The following is a 19,382-nucleotide window of genomic DNA, read 5'->3' on the forward strand; positions in this document are numbered from 1 at the left end:
ACGAGCGGAATGCAGTGGTCACTTCAGGAGAGTCTGTACGCCGCCAACTTTGTCAACTGTCCTTCTTGTCCATCACTTTCACCGTTTGCCATGGGCCACCTCATCACCGTCGCGACATGCTCGCTTAATCAATGGGCCCTCGATTTTAAAGGAAACCTCGCCAGGACATTGGAGAGTATTCGAATCGCCAAAGAGCGCGGTGCGACTCTACGCATCGGTCCCGAGTTGGAGATCACGTAAGGGCTGGAATGAGCACACGACCTTGGAGAGAGGGCTGCTGATCTCAAAAGAGTCCTTCGACCCGCTTGCATGTATGCTACACCCTCAGGGTTCTTTATGCTGATACATATATTCATCGTAATCTGATAGCGGTTATGGATGCGCCGATCATTTCTTAGAAGGTATGGCATACTTTTGACGCTAATCTTTGCTATAGGAACAGTGAGCATGGAGTAATCAACCCTTTGGGTTCTAGGTGACACATATCTACATTCATGGGAGATTCTCGGACAGATCCTGAGCTCTAAGGAGGCCGAAGGCATGCTTCTGGATATCGGAATGTAAGTCTAGACAAATACACGCGTACAGTGTAGTACCAATACCTGGCACTATTGTCCTCTCTTAACCGCAAATGGAACACATGGTAACTGGCATTATTAGGCCTGTGATGCACAAGAACGTTAAGTACAACTGCAGGATCATCACCCTGGACTCCAAGATCCTGTTGATCCGACCCAAGATGTTCATGGCCAACGACGGGAACTATCGTGAGCTCAGATGGTTCACGCCCTGGGGCAAGCATCGCACCACAGAGGAACATTATCTTCCTCGAATGATTCAAAAAATCACGGGCCAGGTGACGGTGCCGATCGGCGACGCCGTTATCTCGACTCACGATTCTTGCATTGGCGTAGAGATGTGCGAGGAACTCTTTACCCCGAATAGGTAACGTACTATGAAAAGAATTCTTGAGGGAGAAAATGGGCGACTTTGATTGAGAAGAGTTAGACGGACAAGGCCTAATGAATTATATAATTCCTTGCATGGGAACAGTCCTCATATTGGATTGTCGTTGGACGGAGTCGAGATTATCACGAACAGCAGTGGAAGCCATCACGAGCTGCGCAAGCTCCACACTCGTGTAGAACTCATCAAAGAGGCCACTCTCAAGGTGCGTTGCGGATCAAACTCTATCCTTTTCTACACTATCGCAACCGATCATTAAGTCAGGGACATATTGACATATTGATGACCAAAACGTGATACCCACCTGTTTAGAGCGGAGGAATCTACTTGTACGCAAACCAGCAAGGATGCGACGGTGACCGACTCTACTACGACGGCTGCGCTCTGATTCTCGTCAACGGTGAGGTCGTTGCTCAGGGGTCACAATTTTCGATCGGAGATGTCGAGGTCGTCACCGCCACTATTGACCTCGAGGATGTCCGCTCGTTCAGGTCCAGCTGCAGTCGAGGTATCCAGGCTTCGACGAGCCCTTGTTTTAAAAGAATCGAGGCTAATGTGGCTCTGTCGGACGGGAGACTCGAGGACAATCCTGCGCTTCGACCAACACCTATCAAACCGGTCTTTTATCATACTCCGGAAGAAGAGATCAGGTATGTTGACTTCTAGAGGTGATCCTAACCTTGAGGTGGATATACATGAAGTGACCACTCGATACTGAAACTCGTGTGCCATCACTGCTACTTTTCATTTTCATGTTGCTTTACAGCTTGGGGCCCGCTTGCTGGCTCTGGGATTACCTCCGCCGATCCAAAACCAGCGGATTCTTCTTGCCGTTGAGCGGAGGCATTGACAGTTGTGCGACCGCCACGATCGTGGCATCAATGTGCCGTTTGGTTGTTAAGTCCTGCGCCAAGGGCGATAAGCAGACAATCGCAGACGCGCGACAGGTGACGGGTGAGAGTGTCGAGACTGGATACATCCCTCAGGACCCTCAGGAATTCGCCAGGTAATACGCAACACGTCACTTTGTATAAGTCTTCGGACACTGTACTTTATTTTTTTTTTTTTTTTTTTTTTTTTATTTTCTACCGGGAATGCGGGTCAAGCTCACGATTGATATTAATTCGAAGACTATTGCGTTCCTTTTTATATCTCAAATAGCCGCATTTTCCACACCTGTTACATGGGTACTGTGAATTCTTCCAACGAGACACGCGCGAGAGCCAAGAAACTCGCGGAGACCATTGGAAGGTATGCAATACGAAACTGCTTGCGCAACTGTCCTTACCCTACTCATCGATCTCCACTGTCGATTGTACTCATAGCTGTTGTTCATTTCACTCACTTGATATAGCTACCACATCGACATGAATATGGATACGGTGGTCGCGGCGCTTCAGGCCCTGTTCACGCTGGTGACGGGCAAGACCCCACAGTTCCGTGCACATGGCGGATCGAATGTCGAGAACTTGGCTCTGCAGAATATCCAGGCCCGTATCCGAATGGTCGTAGCCTACCTTCTGGCACAGCTTCTGCCATGGGTGCGTGGTCGTCCCGGGTCGCTGCTTGTCCTCGGAAGTGCCAATGTTGATGAGTGGTAAGGGACCTAATATGTCTATGCTGTACTCTGCTTTGCTCTACTATACTTTGTGGGCCATCTTAGGCCGAGGAGAGAGGGGGATTTGGATGGTTGCTAACGGGACTTTTTTTTTTTGACTATTGTTGTCTGATAGCTTGAGAGGATATTTCACAAAATACGATTGCTCGAGTGCGGACATCAATCCTATTGGAGGCATCAGTAAACGGGATCTGCGTCGTTTTATTGCCTATGCGCAGCTTGCCTTTGACATGCCCATTCTCGAGAGGCAAGTCTCTGTCTGATTCACTGTTTGTATGATTCGATCTGCGCCTAGGTCTTCATATCACCATGACTAATGCGACTCATCCCATCCCATCCCATCTCTTCCTCTTCCTCTCTTTTTTTTTCTTTCTTTCTTTTCTTATTGCTGTATCCGCGTAACGCCTATCTAGTTTCCTGGATGCGACACCGACCGCAGAATTGGAACCGATCACGGAGACATATGTGCAAGCAGATGAGATCGATATGGGCATGACATACGATGAGCTAACCGAGTTTGGTCGTTTGCGTAAAGTCTACAAGTGTGGGCCCTACAGCATGTTCACAAAACTCGTCCATCTTTGGAGCGATAAGATGGACGTCGCTGAGGTACATTATCTATGTCCATGTTTTTAGCTGCCTATCGGATGAGCGATATACCTTTCACCCAGCTTACTGAGGTTCTCCTGTCTTTCTTTTTTTTTTTTTTTTTTTTTTCTTCAAAAATAGATCGCGGTGAAGGTGAAACGCTTCTTCTTCTACTACTCCATCAACCGCCACAAGATGACGACCCTTACACCGGCCTACCATGCAGAGTCTTACAGCCCTGACGATAACCGCTTTGATCTGCGTCCATTCCTCTATAATGCCACGTGGTCCTGGCAGTTTGAAAAGATTGACAGGACCGTCCAAGTCATCGAGAAGGAACAACAGCATCTCAAGGAACATCAATAGACAGCTGTTCAGCGACCAGACTTTCAAGGACGACGACGAACATAAATCGTAAACTCTTTGGTTCACAATAATAATAAAAAAAAAAAAAAAAAAAAAAAAAAAAAAACCGGAGTTGCCTTTCATTTTGTGCTTCAGATGGGGTATGGTGCAGCTGACTTGGCAAAGCAACTGAAAGCCAAAAATTGAGCATTTTGCCAAAGGTCCAAAAGCTTTTTTTTTTTTTTTCTATTTCTTTTTTCTCCTGTTCGCTCACTTCGGCGGTGGAGTCGGCGGCAAAGGTGGCAGATCCGTTAAAAGAACCGGCTCTGACAACAATGTCTGTGGTAGAGGTGGTAATGGTCGATCGCTCTTCGCGCCCGCCATTGCAGCAGCCTCCAAATTGGCTGCACTATTCGTTGTCGTCGTCGTATGCAAAGAGTGCGTCGAGCTATTTCGGTCCTCCAACGACGTTCCATCTCCATCACAATCTGTCGAGGATCTAGATCCACTCGTGGCGTTTCCAGATGCTCCTGGCACCCTCGCCGATACCGCCGCAGCTGCATTCGACACCGCATTTCCAACCTGCGCTAAATACCCGCTCACGCTCATAGGTTCAATTGTAACCTTAATAAACAGCGTGCTATAGAGATACGGATCGCCCGACGCATCATGTAGCGGTACATGTCGATATCCCTCCTGCAGACAATCCAACGAGATGCAATACGACGCAATCAAGTCCGAAAACTTGATATCCTCATCCTGCACTACAAATCGGAAGAACACCAACTCATGATGCTCATAGTCCACCCGGAACTTGAATGTCTCCTGCCAAACAGGATTGAACCCATTGTCGCTCACATGACGAGTCTTGTACTTGACCGCAGATTCTCCAGGAACCAGCAATTCAATCTCGCACACCGGGTCGCTCACATCACCAGACTTTTCCTCGTTGGGCCTTGGAAGCTGCTGAGCCGAAATTACCTTTGAAATGTCATATCAATAAAGTCCAGAGTCAGAAATCACAAGCACCGAACGTTTATATAAAAAAAAGACCCTTTTAAATAAATTATCATAGGCGAACACCTTACCTCCAGGGTAATGTCAACAGGGTGGGACTTTATAAAACTGGGGGCCTTGTCATGGTTACACACCTCCCCGGGCTTGAGTCTTAGTGGTGGGGGCTTCAAGACGTAGCCGCAGTGTCCGTTCATCGTGAACATAGCACTGTTCATCTGCATACCACGATCTATATCGTCAACAGAAATATCCACAAAGTTTAGTGAGGTTGCTCATCATAGCACAGTGTAACTTGCAAGCTATATCATAGCCGACGTAATCGATAGCATTACCATGGCTTTGATAGTTCAACGCAACAACCTGGGCACCAGCAGCCCAGTGGTGGTGAGGATCATAGTTCGTAGAGTTGATCCTGAAGCCAGCAGGATAAACGCGCGTGAGATGGCTCTTGTTCAAGTTAATATATTCTTGTAAAGACTGCTTGCCAAGGCGCAACGAAACCCTTTCCGAGAAAGAAATGATTTTGTGTGGCGAGCAACCATCGTGGGTGAACCCAGGAAAGTGGCGGGATTGGCAGTAGATCGTGATGTCACTTAACGCCCTCGCAATCCGAATCTTCTTTGACTTTGTCTTTGACTTATGCTGCTTTACACTATCAGAGTCGCCTTCGCTCTCTATTATGAAAAGAATATCCAACAAAAGGGTTATTGAATTAGACGCTGATCCAAACACTGCTTTGCTTTTCTTTCCTTTGCTTTGCTTTGCTTTGCTTAGTAATAAATCTCTCATCTCGTATACTATACCTCGCTCGGATTCCGATTCAGTGTCGGTGGAAAACTCTTGGGATGCTGCGTCAGAAGGCAAGACCTTGCTTTTGACTAGAATCTTAAACTTCATCTCGTCAGGACTAGGAAGATTGGTGCCATTGACATCGAGGGGTGCGACCACCAGCCAACTTCCAAGCTTGTTTCGCATGATATTGGCCATGATCTCTTGCTGGTCCAGGTCACAGTGCAGCTCAAGGGACAAGATCAATGGGTACGGCGAGTTCACAAAGGCATATGTGGAGATAGCTTCGATGACATCTCTAAACAGGATCTTTGAAGTCAAGGTGCGTCCGTGATAGATGACAGGTTGCCCATCTGCTCCATCCCAGCAATCCAATTCCACACAGCGACAGCCGCTTTGCAATGCTCGAATGTATCCTTCGATCGACGAGATTCCGGCTAACTGATGGCCTAGAAGATAGGTGTTGTGCGAGCTGCTGATATAGTAGTTTGACAGAGTCTGGGACATGTCTTGATGAACATGTGCGTGAGTCGGGGACAAGATTGAGTTGTCCATCGCGAGCAGAAAACTCGTCAAGGAATCGACCGTGAACTTTTCCAGCGTCTTGTCGATATGCTTGCCGTAAATCTCCTTGATATGATCTGCATCAAAGCTAGTCTTCTGAGTGTTGATAATAAAGTCCGTGAATTCTTTCAGGCTCATAGAGTCGCTCTTGGTGATGGTGCGGAATAGACCGCTGATCTCTTTACGCTCTTTCAACAGTTTCACGAACTGCGTAAAGTCCGCGAAATCCAAATAGCCCTGCTTCTTCTCGTCAGCCTGATCGAATCGCAGTCGAATCTCCTTTCTCGAAAAGTTGATGTTCAAGCGGTAGCAGAGACGGACAATCTCCTCGTACCCAAGTTTCGAGTCCACGTTCTTGTCAGCATCCATCCAATGTTCCTTGAGCCACTGGTTCGTCTTGCGCTGAAGCTGAGGAAGGCCCTCGGAGACCTCACGCTTGACGGACCACATGCGCTCAACGGCCATGATCCAGTCCTGGTATGTGTCCTTGGTGGGCGCTACCAAATGCAATGCCTTGTACTTGCCCGTGGCGGAGTAGATAATGGTCAACCAGCGCTCCTCGTGCTCTGGTTTGACACGCAGCTGCTCCCGATACATTCGCGCCGCCTTTCCTTTACGAAGCTCTTTGATCTGTTCCACATTGACTAATGATAGTTGAGAAGTATAAAAAATAAAAAGATGGGTGTTGATGAGTTTACAAAGTGATTTTTCCGAAATGCACTAGATGGAAGGAGACGAAACTTACTGCGACCAAACTTCCTAGAGTCCCAGAGGATCCTTCCTTGCTCCAGATCCAGCTTGAAAAGGCGCGAGTGTTGCTTCTTGGCCGAGACCTTGAGCATCTGAGTTCCTGCGGCCAATTGCCTTGCAACAGCTGGACTCAAGGCAGGGACAGGATCATTTGGAGTGATCTTGACGGCCTCGAGTTCCCGTGGGTGCTCGTTCGCAAGTACATGATCAGGTTGGTCCTGATTAGACGCCTGCAGATGGCTAGAGGCTGCTGGTGCTCCCTGAGATTCAACGGAGGCATTTTCAGCAGAAGAAGCATCGGACGGAGTCTCGCGGTGAGTGGAACGCGAGACATTGTGTGATTGGTGCGATTCCGTGACGGAGATCGTTGTCGAATTGATAGCTGTGGGAACGGGATTTGTGCTAGGACGCGAGTGCTGCGAGAGATCTTGGCGAAGAACTGAACCAAGGGGTGGGGTAGTGGCCATGTTAGACTGCAGGTCCTTCAGAGATGCGTCCGAGCTGGTGGAGGTTCGGCGATGTGTCCGGAGAAAGTGTTCCTGCGACCGATTCGCTGCTGAGGAAGCACCGCCTCGGGGCCACTGGACTACTGGCGCTTCAGAGGGAAGAGTTGGGGGCTGATCAGGCGAGCCCTTGTGAGTCCGAGTTACCTTGCCAGAGGAAGACCGAGCAATTGTAACTGGCGGGGTGGAGGAGAAGATGATGATGTCTTCTTCGCGTGCTTCTTCACGCAAGCTCTCAGAAGAGGACCTCTCTTGGAAGCTGGAGGTGCGTCGGATAAAGGCTGATTTTGGTGGAGAGGTGGCGGCTCTCTGGATGAAGCGCCCAACAGCGTCGAGGTTGTTGGAGGGGTTTGTGTTTCCTGAAGCGGGATTCAGTCCTGGGATGGTACTCGTTTCAGGCTTAGGAGGGTAGGTTTTCTTTAGGGCTGCTGGTGCGTTGTTGGTATCAAAGGTGTCCTTTGGAGGAGGCAAAGGAAGGATGTCGGACGAAGGAGAGGATGAACGTCGGTGGAGCGAGTTTCGAAAGCGTCCTGGGAGGGAATTGCGGAAGGAGTTGCTGGACTTGAGGGCATGGTCCTTCTTGCTCAGGGAAGGGGTGGGAGAGGACTGGGGCGAGTTTGAGTCCTGGTTCCAGCCAGAGATGGCCCGTTTAATCTTGTCAAACATTCGCTCGAATGCTGAGTAGGATTTGGTTGGGATCGGCTTGGTTGGACTTTGGGAATGGATGGGGATGGGAAGACCGATGGATGTGTGGGCACCAGGGAAGATGGCGGCAAAACAAGAGGACGAGAAGAGGGTCGAACGAGAGGGCGGGATGGAGCAGAAGAGAAGAAGGTCAGAGATGCATGCAGTGGATTAGGGGAGGTGCTGTGACTTTGAAGAAGACGAGGACGAAGAGGCCGGCCAGTGAGTGTATGGGGTGTGGTGTATGGTGTATGGAGGTGTGGATGTGGGGTCAAGGAGAAGAACAAGGCGCGTGTTCCTTCGTGCCTTCTTCCCGTTGTCGACCGGACAGCAAGCAGACGAAGGCGGGGCAGTGGACAGTGGACAGTGGGTGTGGAGACGGGACGAGAGAAAGAGAGAGAGAGAAAGTGAGTGAGGGAGAGAGAGAGAGAGAGAAAGAGAGAAAGAGATAAAGAGAGAGAGAGAGAGAAGGAACGAGAATGAGAGTGAGAGTGAGTGGGTGCGTGGAGAAAGAGGGTGGAGAATGGGAGGTAAATGCAATATGTGCCGTGGTGGGTGGGCAGGCGTGGGTTACCCAGAAAAAGGGACGACATCCACTCCAAAACTCCCTTGCCGTCGACAATGCTCCGCTGTTTCTTTGTTTCTTTGTTACACATAGACCAAGTCTTGCAGCACAACAGCCTGCCCATTCAATCGACCGTTAGAAACCATCCCTTGCACCGCACCCACACCCTCTCTCTCTCTCTCTCTCTCTCTCTCTCTCTCTCTCTCTCTCTCTCTCTCTCTCTCTCTCTCTCTCTCTCTCTCTCTCTCTCTCTCTCTCTCTCTCTCTCTCTCTCTCTCTCTCTCTCTCTCTCTCTCTCTCGGCTTCATATCGCAGGCTGTCAGTGGCTCAGATGTGAGCAAACGGCTATTATTACCAAATCCCCATTCTATTTCCGCATTCAATCCCTTCCTCTCTTTCTCTCTCTTTCTCTCTTTTCCCCCCCCCCTCTCTCTCTCTCCTCAACTGCTTTATTACATAGTGCATCACACCCGGCACGTCGGCTCTACACTCTCCAGGATGCTATGCTTTATTCCTGCAAGTAGGTACATAGTCTATACCGGGCATTAGGGACGGATCTGGTTCGTCGCCCAGATCCCTTTTCTGAGCCTGGTTCCCAATCCCACATTACGCCACAGACTGTAGCCCAATAACCCAAACCCTGCAAATAAAAAAATAATCCGAGGAAAAAAATAACCCATTTGTCTTTAGTTATGGACAACAAATATGCAAGACAGAGAGACACAGCTGTTCGGTGCACAGCCGGCCGTTGCGGCCCTCTCTAGAATGTAATCCTTAAAAAAAAACTTAGACCTGGTGAACCCAAACACGAACAAATGGACATACCAATTTCCTCTTTTCTTTTTTTTTTTTTTTTTTTGCGCAATTGGATATCGGCTAGAGCAGCCAGGCGAAGCAACAGAAGCTCACAGCGGCGGACTATGACTCTACTTGACGCGCGCGTCTACAGCGGAGGCTCAGTCGATATGCATAGTATAGCAGATAAATTACACGTGATGCACCACAGTGGCGCATTGTTATTTCTTACCTCAAAAAAAAAAAAAGAAAAGGAGAGAATTCGCTTGCCTCCTTCGTCCCATCACCTCTCGCACTCCACACCTCACACAACTCATCATGACTGATCAGACCGTAGAGACTCCTATTGTCGAGGCCACTGCTACCCCCTCCGTCGCTGAGGCCTCTGCCTCCACCGCCCCAGTTGAGGTTACCGAGGCTCCCAAGGTCGAGGAGACTGCTACTGAAAGCACGGCTGCGGACAAGGAGAAGACCAGGAATGAGGAGAAGGCCAAGATTCTGAAGCAAGTCGAGTTCTACTTCAGCGACAGTAACTTGCCTTCCGACAAATTCATGTCAGAGCTGATCAAGAAGGACGATGGCTGTACGTATCAATGTCTGCTTGGCCGTCAATTTGACTTGATTGCATTGCGAAACCTTCCTTTTCCACTGTGCCATCTGCTCACTCTTTCTGCACTTTGAACTGTCTGACGCCTGTAGATGTGGCGATTTCACGTATTGCCTCTTTCAAGAGAATGCGCGATTATAAGGACATGGAACTGATCGTCGAGGCGCTTCGTGAGTCGAAGGAGTTGTTGGAGGTCAGCGAGAATGGCGAGAAGGTCCGCCGCAAGACACCTCTCGTTCCCGTCAAGGATCACTTCCAGAGAAGCATCTATGCTGTGCGTATCAAGACACTTGGATCATTCGATGCTTATTGCAACCCAGGACTGCAGCTAACACACGTATGTGTACCTTTCATGTGTTCATATACCTTTATAGAAAGGATTCGGTGATGAAACCCCCTCTCTTCAGTTGGAATTGGAGCAGTACTTTGCAGCCCTCGGAGATGTGAAGCAGGTTCGCATGAGACGTAATGCTGAAACCAACGTATTCAAGGGTTCCGTTTTCGTTGAGTACGCCACCCTGGACGAGGCTAACAAGGTTGCTTCGAGCAAATTGCAGTACAACGGACAGGATCTGCTGGTCATGTCAAAGTAAGCATCGTCACAGTATATCGTTAGCATCTTTTTACTGCTGTGCAGCCAAGGACTTCAAGGTCGGCACTAGTTCGATAGCTAATATCTGATTGTACATCTTGTTTCTTTTCATGATAGGTCCGATTACTGCACGATGAAAGCGGAGCAGCTCGGATTGGACCCTAAGCAGATCACATCCCGCCAGAACAAAGGATTCAACACCGATAACAAGAAGAACTCTGAGAAAAAGAGATCCAGGGAAGATGAGAAGCCAGAGACAGTCGAGGACCTCAAGAACAAGGTTATCAAGTTGTCTGGCATCACCGCTGCAGAGAACTCAGGAATCAAAGAGCTCAAGGATACTCTTAGGGAGCACTTCCGTATCGGCTATATTCGCTGGCCTAAGAACTCAGACGTGATTGAAGTTCAGATCAGGAATGACGACTTGGATGCTGCCAAGGTTGTTACTGATATGCAGGGCAAAGGATTCGAGTTCAATGGTAGCAAGGCCGAAATTTCAGCCGCCTCAGAGGAGGAGGTACAGCGTTTCCTGGATGAGAAGAAGGCCTGGGAGAGCAATATGGCCGCAGGCTCTTCAGGACGTGGAGGCCGTGGAGGTCGTGGCGGTCGTGGTGGTCGCGGCGGACGCGGTGGCCGTGGTAACGACCGCAAGAGGATTCGCACTCGCGATGATTAGGAGTCGCGATGATTAGTGGCTGCCACGGGCATGGCATTTTGTATCATTTATTGGGCCACCAATTACCATACTTGTTCTTATTAAACACCATACCATTGTCATTGTATGTACTCTTTTTTTTTTTTTTTTTTTTTTTTCCGCACTGCTTCTGTCTGGGGATGTGGACATCCAGAACCATATTCAATTCAGAAACCTTAATATCCGTGACCCTCTATACTTATCATTCTCCTCCATCCTCATTCACCAAGGGCAAAAGCACACATATTTCAAGACAAAGTCCAGCTCATAGAGGACTTTCATCTTAAGCATTAATCCCAAAGCCCACAAAGCTATACTCCGAAAAGTAAAAAGACCCGTCGTATTGTATAGACGATGCATTCAGAGGTCACCAAGACAGAATCGCGCATCGTCAAGCGATCTCTGCGGGACATCCATTATTACATTATGAATGAATTCTGAAGCAAAGACGTTTGAGTTTAGTAAGCACTGCACTTCATCTATTGCATTTCCCATTGAAGTCAGCAAGAGGTCTCAAGCAGTAGAAACTGAAGGAACTTCTATATTTCACAGTAAATTCATGCGGGATCACGTATGTATGATGATGGACAAGTAAGCAGAGTAAGGATATCACATTTTCAGGGAACGTGGAAGAGCTCCATAAAAACACGCTTGCATAGTTTGGTAACAATTGAACACATGTAGGGTATCGATAACAAGGATCATAGAGGAAAAAGGAAAAAAATATTCCTTTCAAATCGCGCTTTTATGACGAAGACATCCTTTATTTCCAATGGAACTGACTATAAATGATGCTGCAGGGTAGATGAATGTCTAGCATGAGTCCATGAATCGCGCTGGGGGGTTGATAAGATGGCGATGGAGAAAGGAATGGGGGTGCCGTGACCTTCCAATCATTGCATCGCTTTTTATAAAGGCTAGCGAGATACCCGCATGGCTCTTCCTGACTTCAAACCCAAGCTAATGAAATGAACCTGATCGCGCGATTTCCTCTACAGGTCCAGTCATCCTACAGCATTATCCTCGGGGTGGATTGGCTCCGCATGCACAACCCAGCTATCAACTGAGACAAGCATGTGGCAACCTTCCACGACGATTGTAAACTCAAATACACAGCTATGCACAGCCACGTACATTTTTTTTCGACGCGAACGTGTCCCGATCGCAATGTACTGCTACCAGGTACATTGCAATAAGCCATTTCTTTCTATCTTTTTGTTTTATTACTTATCTTCTACGTACAATAGTTTTTTTCAGTTACTGAAGAATATCAATGAGAAACAGATGTGGGGCCACGCCTCCACACCCGAATAATCTAACTATTAAAGTGTTTTAGGCTTTAACATACATACACTTGAATGGAAGTATATAGCCTGTATATGGCACTGACTCTGGTGTTAGATTAATATAGGCGTAACAATTTCATGGTAGGCTCAGTTCCGATGAGTCGAGCTGCAGTGTACGCGCAAATCTGTGATTCTCACCGGTGAACAAAGACCAGCGAAATTCGGTGAAAAACAGTGATATAGACTATCATATGTAAAATTTACCGGTAAACTTTATTTTAGTTCGGTCCCAGCCTGAGAGGAGAAAGATTGTGCATTAAAGGCAATAATGCGATACACATTGCACGTGATTTCTCCCTCAGGCTGGGAACGAACCTACTTTATTTTCCACCAGTCGATGAAAGAAAAAAAATTGTTCACCGCGGTTAACCGTTCACCGGTGAGAATAACTATTTGATTCGTATCAAAAGCAAGAGCCGCACGGACCAAGTAATACATATGGAGCACATTGAGCTCCACAGCTCAAACGGGAGTGCACTATATTGACCTATGTAGTACGTACGAGCAGAGACAAGCACCCTTAACGTGGTGCAGACGGGTAGTACTTTATAAGGGGTCCGTCTGCCCAGGAAATAAAGATCCCTCTCTTGTCTCGTTGACATATTGTCTGTAAGTAGATATAAGGGTAAAACATTGCAGGGAGGTTTGCTTTACACATGCACATGCTGACGACAGCAACCATGATCCTAGTCCTACTCCAGTCGTTTTCATATTATCCAGAGAGCCTAGAGTGCATATTCTCGAACAGCGTACATTGGATTTTCGCTGTTTCCTTTAATAAACGTCCGTTTGTATAAGGGTCACTCATTAAAGTCGAGATCCATGTCGTTTGCAATTTCTAGTAGTGCCACATCGTCAATACTATCCGTGTCTCCGCCATCTCCAGATGCCGATTCAGGTGATACTGGTATTCTAGAATCGTTTGGTACTGGAGACGCTGTGAGTGTTAAAGGAGCTGTCTGTGCAGTAGATGCTGTAGCTGTTAGAGTTGATGATGGCGCTGCAGATGTCGTGGAAGTGTGCTTCAGCTCATGAATGCTAAACCAGCCGGGGCGACGTTCCTGACTCTTTTTAGCCCAAAGTTCCAGAAGTCTTCCGCGCCCTGCCTCAGGAGTGTACCGTGCGTCCGGCAGCATGATTTCCATCATTTCAAACACACCGTCAGGCTTAGGCTCCGTGTAATCCTCATCAATCCACGAGCTCGTAGGCTTTTCAAAATCAATAATTACGTCCGCTGTCCGCTGATGACGAATATCGAAACCGTCACCCTGTAACGGAAAAGGCGCAAAACAGGACTTCTTTTTAGCAGCAGCTTATAACAAAAACGCAACGCAACGAAATCGATGGAACAGCGTATGAGCGCCTCGTTACCTTCTTGAAAAGAAGTAAGATCTCCTTTGAAGTGCGGAAGTATGGCGATGCGCGATCAAGGTTAGTGTTGTTCAGCGCCATCTTGTACCAAACTAGGTTTTCAACATATCGGCAGCCTATATTCATTTGAGACCAAGTCTGTCAGTACGAAGAACAGCTTGCCAGGTTGTCTTCCATGCGAACTAGTGCACCACTTTAACAGCATACCTAGACCCTGCATTGTGTTGACCACCTCTGGCAAGATGGCTTTGTGAGTCCAGACACTGACAATCCCGTTCGGCATCAGTTCAAGCGCCTTCTCCATGATTTGTCCCTATTGATAGCAGCAAACAGTATTACATTTTAAAACTTGACGAAAGGTCCACAAAATAATCATCCATGTGAAAAGCTTGCACGTACAAATTCCTGAGTGGTAAGCTGGCACGCGCCGTCATTCCTTCCATCTTTAACAATAAAGTTCCACGGTGGATCTGCCAGGACGCCCTGAAAATCGCTGACAGGTGTATCGAATCCATCTGAAAGCGATGCCCAGTCAAACTCCGCCATTTTTGGAACTTCCCTGCAGCTGTATAAAGGATAATGCATGTAAATTAGCTCCTCAATAGGTCGAAAGCAAATAGACGCAACTCAGCTGGCGATATTCACTTCAAGACACGCACAATGAGCCTTCGACTAGCGCGCTGCCCAGTTCCCGAGATGTTTGGATTCTGTGTGCCCATGTCGGCCGCACTTCGACATCTTTGGGAATGATGTACTTTGAAATATCGGGGCACTCCGCTCGTACTGGGATGTTTTTCCAGAACATAGAGAGTCCTGCTTGCCCCTTGACAATAGTCTTGGCAAGCGGTGCCTTCCTGGGTTCGATAGGTACGATTGCTCTGGCTAAAGGCGACCTTATAGAAGTGATAGTTCCGGCGACAGTAAGCGAAATGGTCTGCCTGATCCGACCAGGTTCGTTCGAAACACTTGTCGACTTTCTATAATGAGTAAGCTCGAAATTGATTAGCATGGTTCGAGCTGGAGAAAGACACACTCGACGAAGTTTCCTGATGAGAAATACAGAATCCAAGACGTACTTCATAAAGGAAGAATACTCGGCCAGTTTGTCACTGATGTCAACAACGGGTATACTATCGCACTCATTCGCAAGTTGCTGTCTGCTGGGTCTGAGAGATATCGTCCTTGGTGTTGCTGGTGCTGTAGTCGCTTTAACTCTTGGAGCTTCCATAGTGGATTTGAATAGGGATACTGCAGGTCGAGATGATGATGATGTGGAGGCGCTAGATTTTGGCGTCGATGTACTTGAGTCGGGCTTCTTTGTCTTCCCCGCTGATCGGCTTCTGAAATGGGATTGAACAAGATACAGATATAATGTTAGTAAGTCGAAATATGACTACGATCATCGGTTTCCACTCCATCGGAGTCCAGGTGTGTTGCTTACCCAGCATAACTATGATACTCTTTGATCCAGCGGTTTACATTCGCCTCAATCTCTTTGACCTCTTCAGTATCCCATCGCTCGCTCAATCCACTGACAGCCATTTCGCCTCCACTCGATTTATTAACCATAACGAGCTTACCTCCCTCCCAAGCGTAAGCTGGGTCCGTCAGTTTTTTGCTCTCCAAAAGCTTCCGGTAATATGAACTGCACTGGTATCCTGCCTTATTACTGACACCCATGCTGAAAACACCCCAGGAAGTCCCTACACGAATTCCTCTGGCTTTCCATTCCTCCAATCTTTCCATGAACTCCCGTATGGACTTTGAGCTCCACGGCCCATTTTGCTGCCCTTCAGTTGGATCTATGTCAAAATACAAGTATATTTGACCTGTGAGTAATGTCTCGTTGTGCGACACGGTTTGACGTGATGCGCCACCAAAATCAACTGATCAGCATACCCACGAAGCGGTAGTAGAAGCCCTCAACGTTGGTCCTACGATGCTCCCATGTCTTGATGCGCACTTCGGACCAACCCTGGACTTGATCGTGAGAAAAGACGTCCTCCATGCCGTTATGGCTGCGAGCAGGTTTGTGAGCCTTGGGAGGTTTTGATGTATGGAACTTGGCGGTTTTGGTACTGTGTAATGACGAGGTTGAGGAGAGGGAAAGAGTGTTGCCTTCTGCGAAAGGTTTTCCAGTAAGGATCCTTCTCTCGTCTGCTGTTGTTGTCGCTGTTGCTGTAGTGGTTGAAGCGCCTGAACTTATGTCAAAGTCGTCCATGTCGTCCACATCTTCATCCTTGATTCCATCCTCGTTGAGCTATCATCGACCCAAATAGAAATATAGATTGGTTAATAACTCATAGAATGTATGCTCCTATGGAGTGCCGAAAATTCAAATAGATGAAGGAAACAAAACTCACGCCTTTGCGAGGCCTCTTTGAACTTGGTGGTTCACTTTCCGTAACAAGGTCAGCCTCGTCGAGCTCCGTCAGGTCAATAGCCCCCTATTTATGACAACACAGACCGCATTAATCCGGTGCACTTTACTGCGATGTTACAAGGTCGAATTGAAAATATTATGGGCGCTTACCCACTCCCGATCGACGGAATCTGATCTGGACAAGGACTCTTCTTCATTCAGTCTGATTCGTTTCAGGGACGAGTTAAGTGTCTGCAAACCTGTTATGCTGGTATGGTTACTGTTGATGCCAGTTGATGATGCAGAGTTGTCCTGAAGTTTTGACTGTGCGGGTGGATAATGCATGACAGATGAGGGATGAAATGAATGGGAAGGTAAGCAGACAGCAAGGACTAGAACAGCACCGAATCCTGCAGGGCCAGCTAAATTAAAAAAAAAAAATAACAACTTCAGAACGCGACGCGATCCTTAATGACAAGGCACGCCACCAAATGCTGTTTCAGATTCATATCCAGCTGGAAGGATCGTCTGCGTGCGGCACCATGGCGATATATCTAGTACTAGAATCTATTCAGAGTATATGCAGCAGGGTTGATATTCAGAGCCTCCGCTGAACTGTTGAAATTGAATGAAGAGAAAGAGCTCTATAAACAGAAAAGAGGGACAAGGAATTCAATGGGTGCCTGGCTGGCAGTAAGCACATCGCTGCTTTGATGGGGCGAAATGCTGCAATCACGCTGACCAAGATTATATTTCCGACTACTCCAAGATAATGCTGATTCCCGGAGCATATGGCTGCGACGGATGCAAGGACCGTCTGTGGATTATGGGGCAGCTGGAGGGCATGCTTTTCGTGGACTCCTTGCAGATTTGCACCTTTTCTTGTACGTAGCCAGCCGGAGCAAAGCCCGAAAGTGTTGAGGCGAGATAGCGAGCTTCGGAGTTCATGGAGTACGGCGAACGAAGGCCCTCTTCTCCCAAATAGAACTCTTCTCTTCTTTGCCTACTCCTCCTCTTCCCTCTTCCCTCTTCCCTCCATTCCTGTCCTCGACTTTTACATCCCCTTTTCACCATGAAATTAATCATAGTCTCACGGTCGCCGAAGTCGCAAAAGTTCCCTATTACTTTGGACCTAGCCGGCACACCAGCAGACGTCAAGGTCGAAACAGTGCAGGCAGCAATCGCTAAAACGTTTCCAAAGCTCTACCCTGATCGCCAGCGTCTGACTATTGAGAAGACTGTACTCGAGACCGGGAAGACCCTAGCTGGCTATGGCATCAAAGATGGCGATTCGGTTGCGATCAAGGATCTTGGTACGGAGGAAACAGCACTCATGTTTGTTGTCCCAACAATTTTCTTTTTTTGGTCTAGTCGCGCACAACTAACTTCGATTTTCAGGTCCCCAAATTAGCTGGCGCACTGTCTTTTTGATCGAGTATGGCGGCCCCTTGGTGATCCATCCTCTGGTGTTCTACCTCCCGTCCTTGATTTACGGACAAACATTCAAACATTCATGGATGCAAACGTACGCTGTTTATTATCTTTTCCTTGCTATGTACACTTTACAACCATCAGCTATTTGACTTACATGTGTGCTGGTATTCCAAATAGAGTGACCTTCTGGATGGTGATGCTGCACTTTGCGAAGCGCGAGTATGAAACCGTGTTTGTCCACCGCTTCTCACATGGAACTATGCCCTTCCGTAACGTCTTCAAGAACAGCGCTCACTACCACCTGTTATCTGGACTTAACCTCGCATACTGGGTCTATGGTCCCTGGAACGCCGCTGGTGCGAAGCTGGCAGAGAGAAGCGACGTCCTTGTGTATGGCTGCATTGCTCTCTACGTCTTTGCAGAGCTATCCAACTATCACACACATGTTACCCTCCGTAATCTCCGCCCTCCAGGCACCCGTGTGCGGAAGATCCCTCGTGGATACGGCTTTGATCTGGTGTCATGCCCCAACTACTTTTTCGAAACGCTGTCATGGTTGGCGGTGAGTGTTTTGACAATGTCTTGGTCAGCGCATTTGTTCTTTGTTGTCGCTGTCGGACAGATGTACATCTGGGCAGTCAAGAAGCACAAGGGCTACCGCAAGGAGTTTTCAGACTACCCTCGCGGTCGTAAGGCTATGTTCCCCCTGATCGCGTAAAAATAGAGATCCGCATAAAGATCATGCCCGTCTCCTACTGCTTCATTCCGTCCCCCAATTGCTTCTTGTTGAATTGATGTGTGGGGTATGTCTAAGAGGTATGCGTTCCATTCTGATCTTGCTCCGTCAAAGGAAACACTGGCAGAAGAAGAGTCGAGTATTTGTTGTTGAGACTGTGCCGGACGATACCTCCTGAGCTATTGAAGACTTTCTGGGTGCAGGTACAGGACGAACTGTCGATTGTGGGATGGTAGCTGGCGAGACTGGAAAGAAAGAGAGGTATGAGAGAGGTGAGACGCAAGGAGGACCAGGTCAAAAATAAATGGACTGATCAGGCCAGGTTAGGGGCAGAGGGGCAAGGGAGGGGGCAGAGGGGCAAGGGAGGGGCCCCGGGTGAAAGTGGTGACATCATTTATGTTGTTTTGTATGTGTGGAATGCAGCATGTGTGTACGGCGAAGGTATCCCAGTCCACATTTGGCCGCTTTTTCATTCTGCCTTCCTCGTACTACTCCTTGCCTGTGAACCTTAAGATGGCGAAGGTCCTTTGTTTAGTCGCTGTGGCAATCGGCAAGCGGCATTGGCCTGTCTCTTGGTGAGGGGTGCCTGAAGGCCTGGCCTGGTGCGGGCAGTCTATAGGTTGAGGAGAGCAATACGGTGGGCAAAGGAGGACCAGGATTGTCTGTGCAGAATATAGACATGTCCTTTTTTCTTCCCACGCAAAGAGGTCACCTTCCAAAAACAACGAAACAACGAAGTGCGGCTCTCATTCGTTTTCTCTATTTGTCCGGGCCTCCTCCTCCGCCCTCTCTCCCTCTCTCCCTCTCTCCCTCTGGCGATTTCCAAGGAACTGCAGTCTTTTCCTTTTCCCTACTGCGCCGTGCAAGCGGAAGAGATCTTGTTTTTTTACTGTGTTGTGTGGTAGAATAGATAGACTGGAAAAAAAAAACGTCCCAGTTTGCTTCCCTGATTTGTACTAATCTGAGACGACAGATCCATTCGGACTAAAATCATAGCGAGGTATCCGTACGAGGAGAGAGAGACGATGACGAGGAAAGACAAGGAGGGGGAAGAGA

At 48.1% G+C, this 19,382-nt stretch overlaps 7 protein-coding genes across 7 annotated transcripts; 4 read left to right on the forward strand and 3 right to left on the reverse strand.

Annotated features, from left to right (window-relative positions):
- Positions 1 to 90: 90 nt before the first annotated feature.
- On the forward strand, positions 91 to 3,538 carry BC939DRAFT_484617 (uncharacterized protein; the record flags this gene model as incomplete). The annotated part of the gene is made up of 12 exons (XM_051559263.1): positions 91 to 236; positions 370 to 401; positions 476 to 560; positions 661 to 945; positions 1,054 to 1,171; positions 1,279 to 1,616; positions 1,733 to 1,972; positions 2,128 to 2,217; positions 2,321 to 2,563; positions 2,700 to 2,831; positions 2,998 to 3,193; positions 3,314 to 3,538. The coding sequence occupies 12 exons, from the start codon at positions 91 to 93 to the stop codon at positions 3,536 to 3,538; spliced, it is 2,130 nt and encodes a 709-aa protein (XP_051409888.1).
- Positions 3,539 to 3,787: 249 nt separating this feature from the next.
- On the reverse strand, positions 3,788 to 7,806 carry BC939DRAFT_505190 (uncharacterized protein; the record flags this gene model as incomplete). The annotated part of the gene is made up of 5 exons (XM_051560624.1): positions 3,788 to 4,498; positions 4,606 to 4,763; positions 4,867 to 5,208; positions 5,338 to 6,531; positions 6,633 to 7,806. The coding sequence occupies 5 exons, from the start codon at positions 7,804 to 7,806 to the stop codon at positions 3,788 to 3,790; spliced, it is 3,579 nt and encodes a 1,192-aa protein (XP_051409889.1).
- A 1,643-nt stretch (positions 7,807 to 9,449) lies between these two features.
- Positions 9,450 to 10,592, forward strand: BC939DRAFT_239909 (uncharacterized protein). The gene is made up of 3 exons (XM_051550928.1): positions 9,450 to 9,767; positions 9,884 to 10,065; positions 10,166 to 10,592. Exons 1-3 carry the CDS (start codon positions 9,503 to 9,505, stop codon positions 10,382 to 10,384), a joined length of 666 nt encoding a protein of 221 aa, XP_051409890.1. The 5' UTR covers positions 9,450 to 9,502; the 3' UTR covers positions 10,385 to 10,592.
- BC939DRAFT_458415 (uncharacterized protein) lies at positions 10,360 to 11,159 on the forward strand. Its single transcript, XM_051556596.1, has one exon. It carries the CDS (start codon positions 10,517 to 10,519, stop codon positions 11,057 to 11,059), a length of 543 nt encoding a protein of 180 aa, XP_051409891.1. The 5' UTR covers positions 10,360 to 10,516; the 3' UTR covers positions 11,060 to 11,159.
- Positions 11,160 to 13,223: 2,064 nt separating this feature from the next.
- Positions 13,224 to 14,077, reverse strand: BC939DRAFT_399660 (uncharacterized protein; the record flags this gene model as incomplete). Its single annotated transcript, XM_051552491.1, has 3 exons — positions 13,224 to 13,691; positions 13,774 to 13,910; positions 14,002 to 14,077. 3 exons carry the CDS (start codon positions 14,075 to 14,077, stop codon positions 13,224 to 13,226), a joined length of 681 nt encoding a protein of 226 aa, XP_051409892.1.
- Positions 14,078 to 15,231: 1,154 nt separating this feature from the next.
- Positions 15,232 to 16,015, reverse strand: BC939DRAFT_399678 (uncharacterized protein; the record flags this gene model as incomplete). Its single annotated transcript, XM_051552493.1, has 2 exons — positions 15,232 to 15,596; positions 15,694 to 16,015. The coding sequence occupies 2 exons, from the start codon at positions 16,013 to 16,015 to the stop codon at positions 15,232 to 15,234; spliced, it is 687 nt and encodes a 228-aa protein (XP_051409893.1).
- A 1,073-nt stretch (positions 16,016 to 17,088) lies between these two features.
- On the forward strand, positions 17,089 to 18,449 carry BC939DRAFT_239998 (3-oxo-5-alpha-steroid 4-dehydrogenase-domain-containing protein). Its single transcript, XM_051550930.1, has 3 exons — positions 17,089 to 17,469; positions 17,555 to 17,681; positions 17,768 to 18,449. Exons 1-3 carry the CDS (start codon positions 17,229 to 17,231, stop codon positions 18,306 to 18,308), a joined length of 909 nt encoding a protein of 302 aa, XP_051409894.1. The 5' UTR covers positions 17,089 to 17,228; the 3' UTR covers positions 18,309 to 18,449.
- The last annotated feature ends 933 nt before the right edge of the window (positions 18,450 to 19,382 follow it).

Source organism: Gamsiella multidivaricata, assembly GCF_025024155.1.
Source record: "Gamsiella multidivaricata strain RSA 2152 chromosome Unknown BC939scaffold_54, whole genome shotgun sequence".
NCBI lineage: Eukaryota > Fungi > Mortierellomycota > Mortierellomycetes > Mortierellales > Mortierellaceae > Gamsiella > Gamsiella multidivaricata.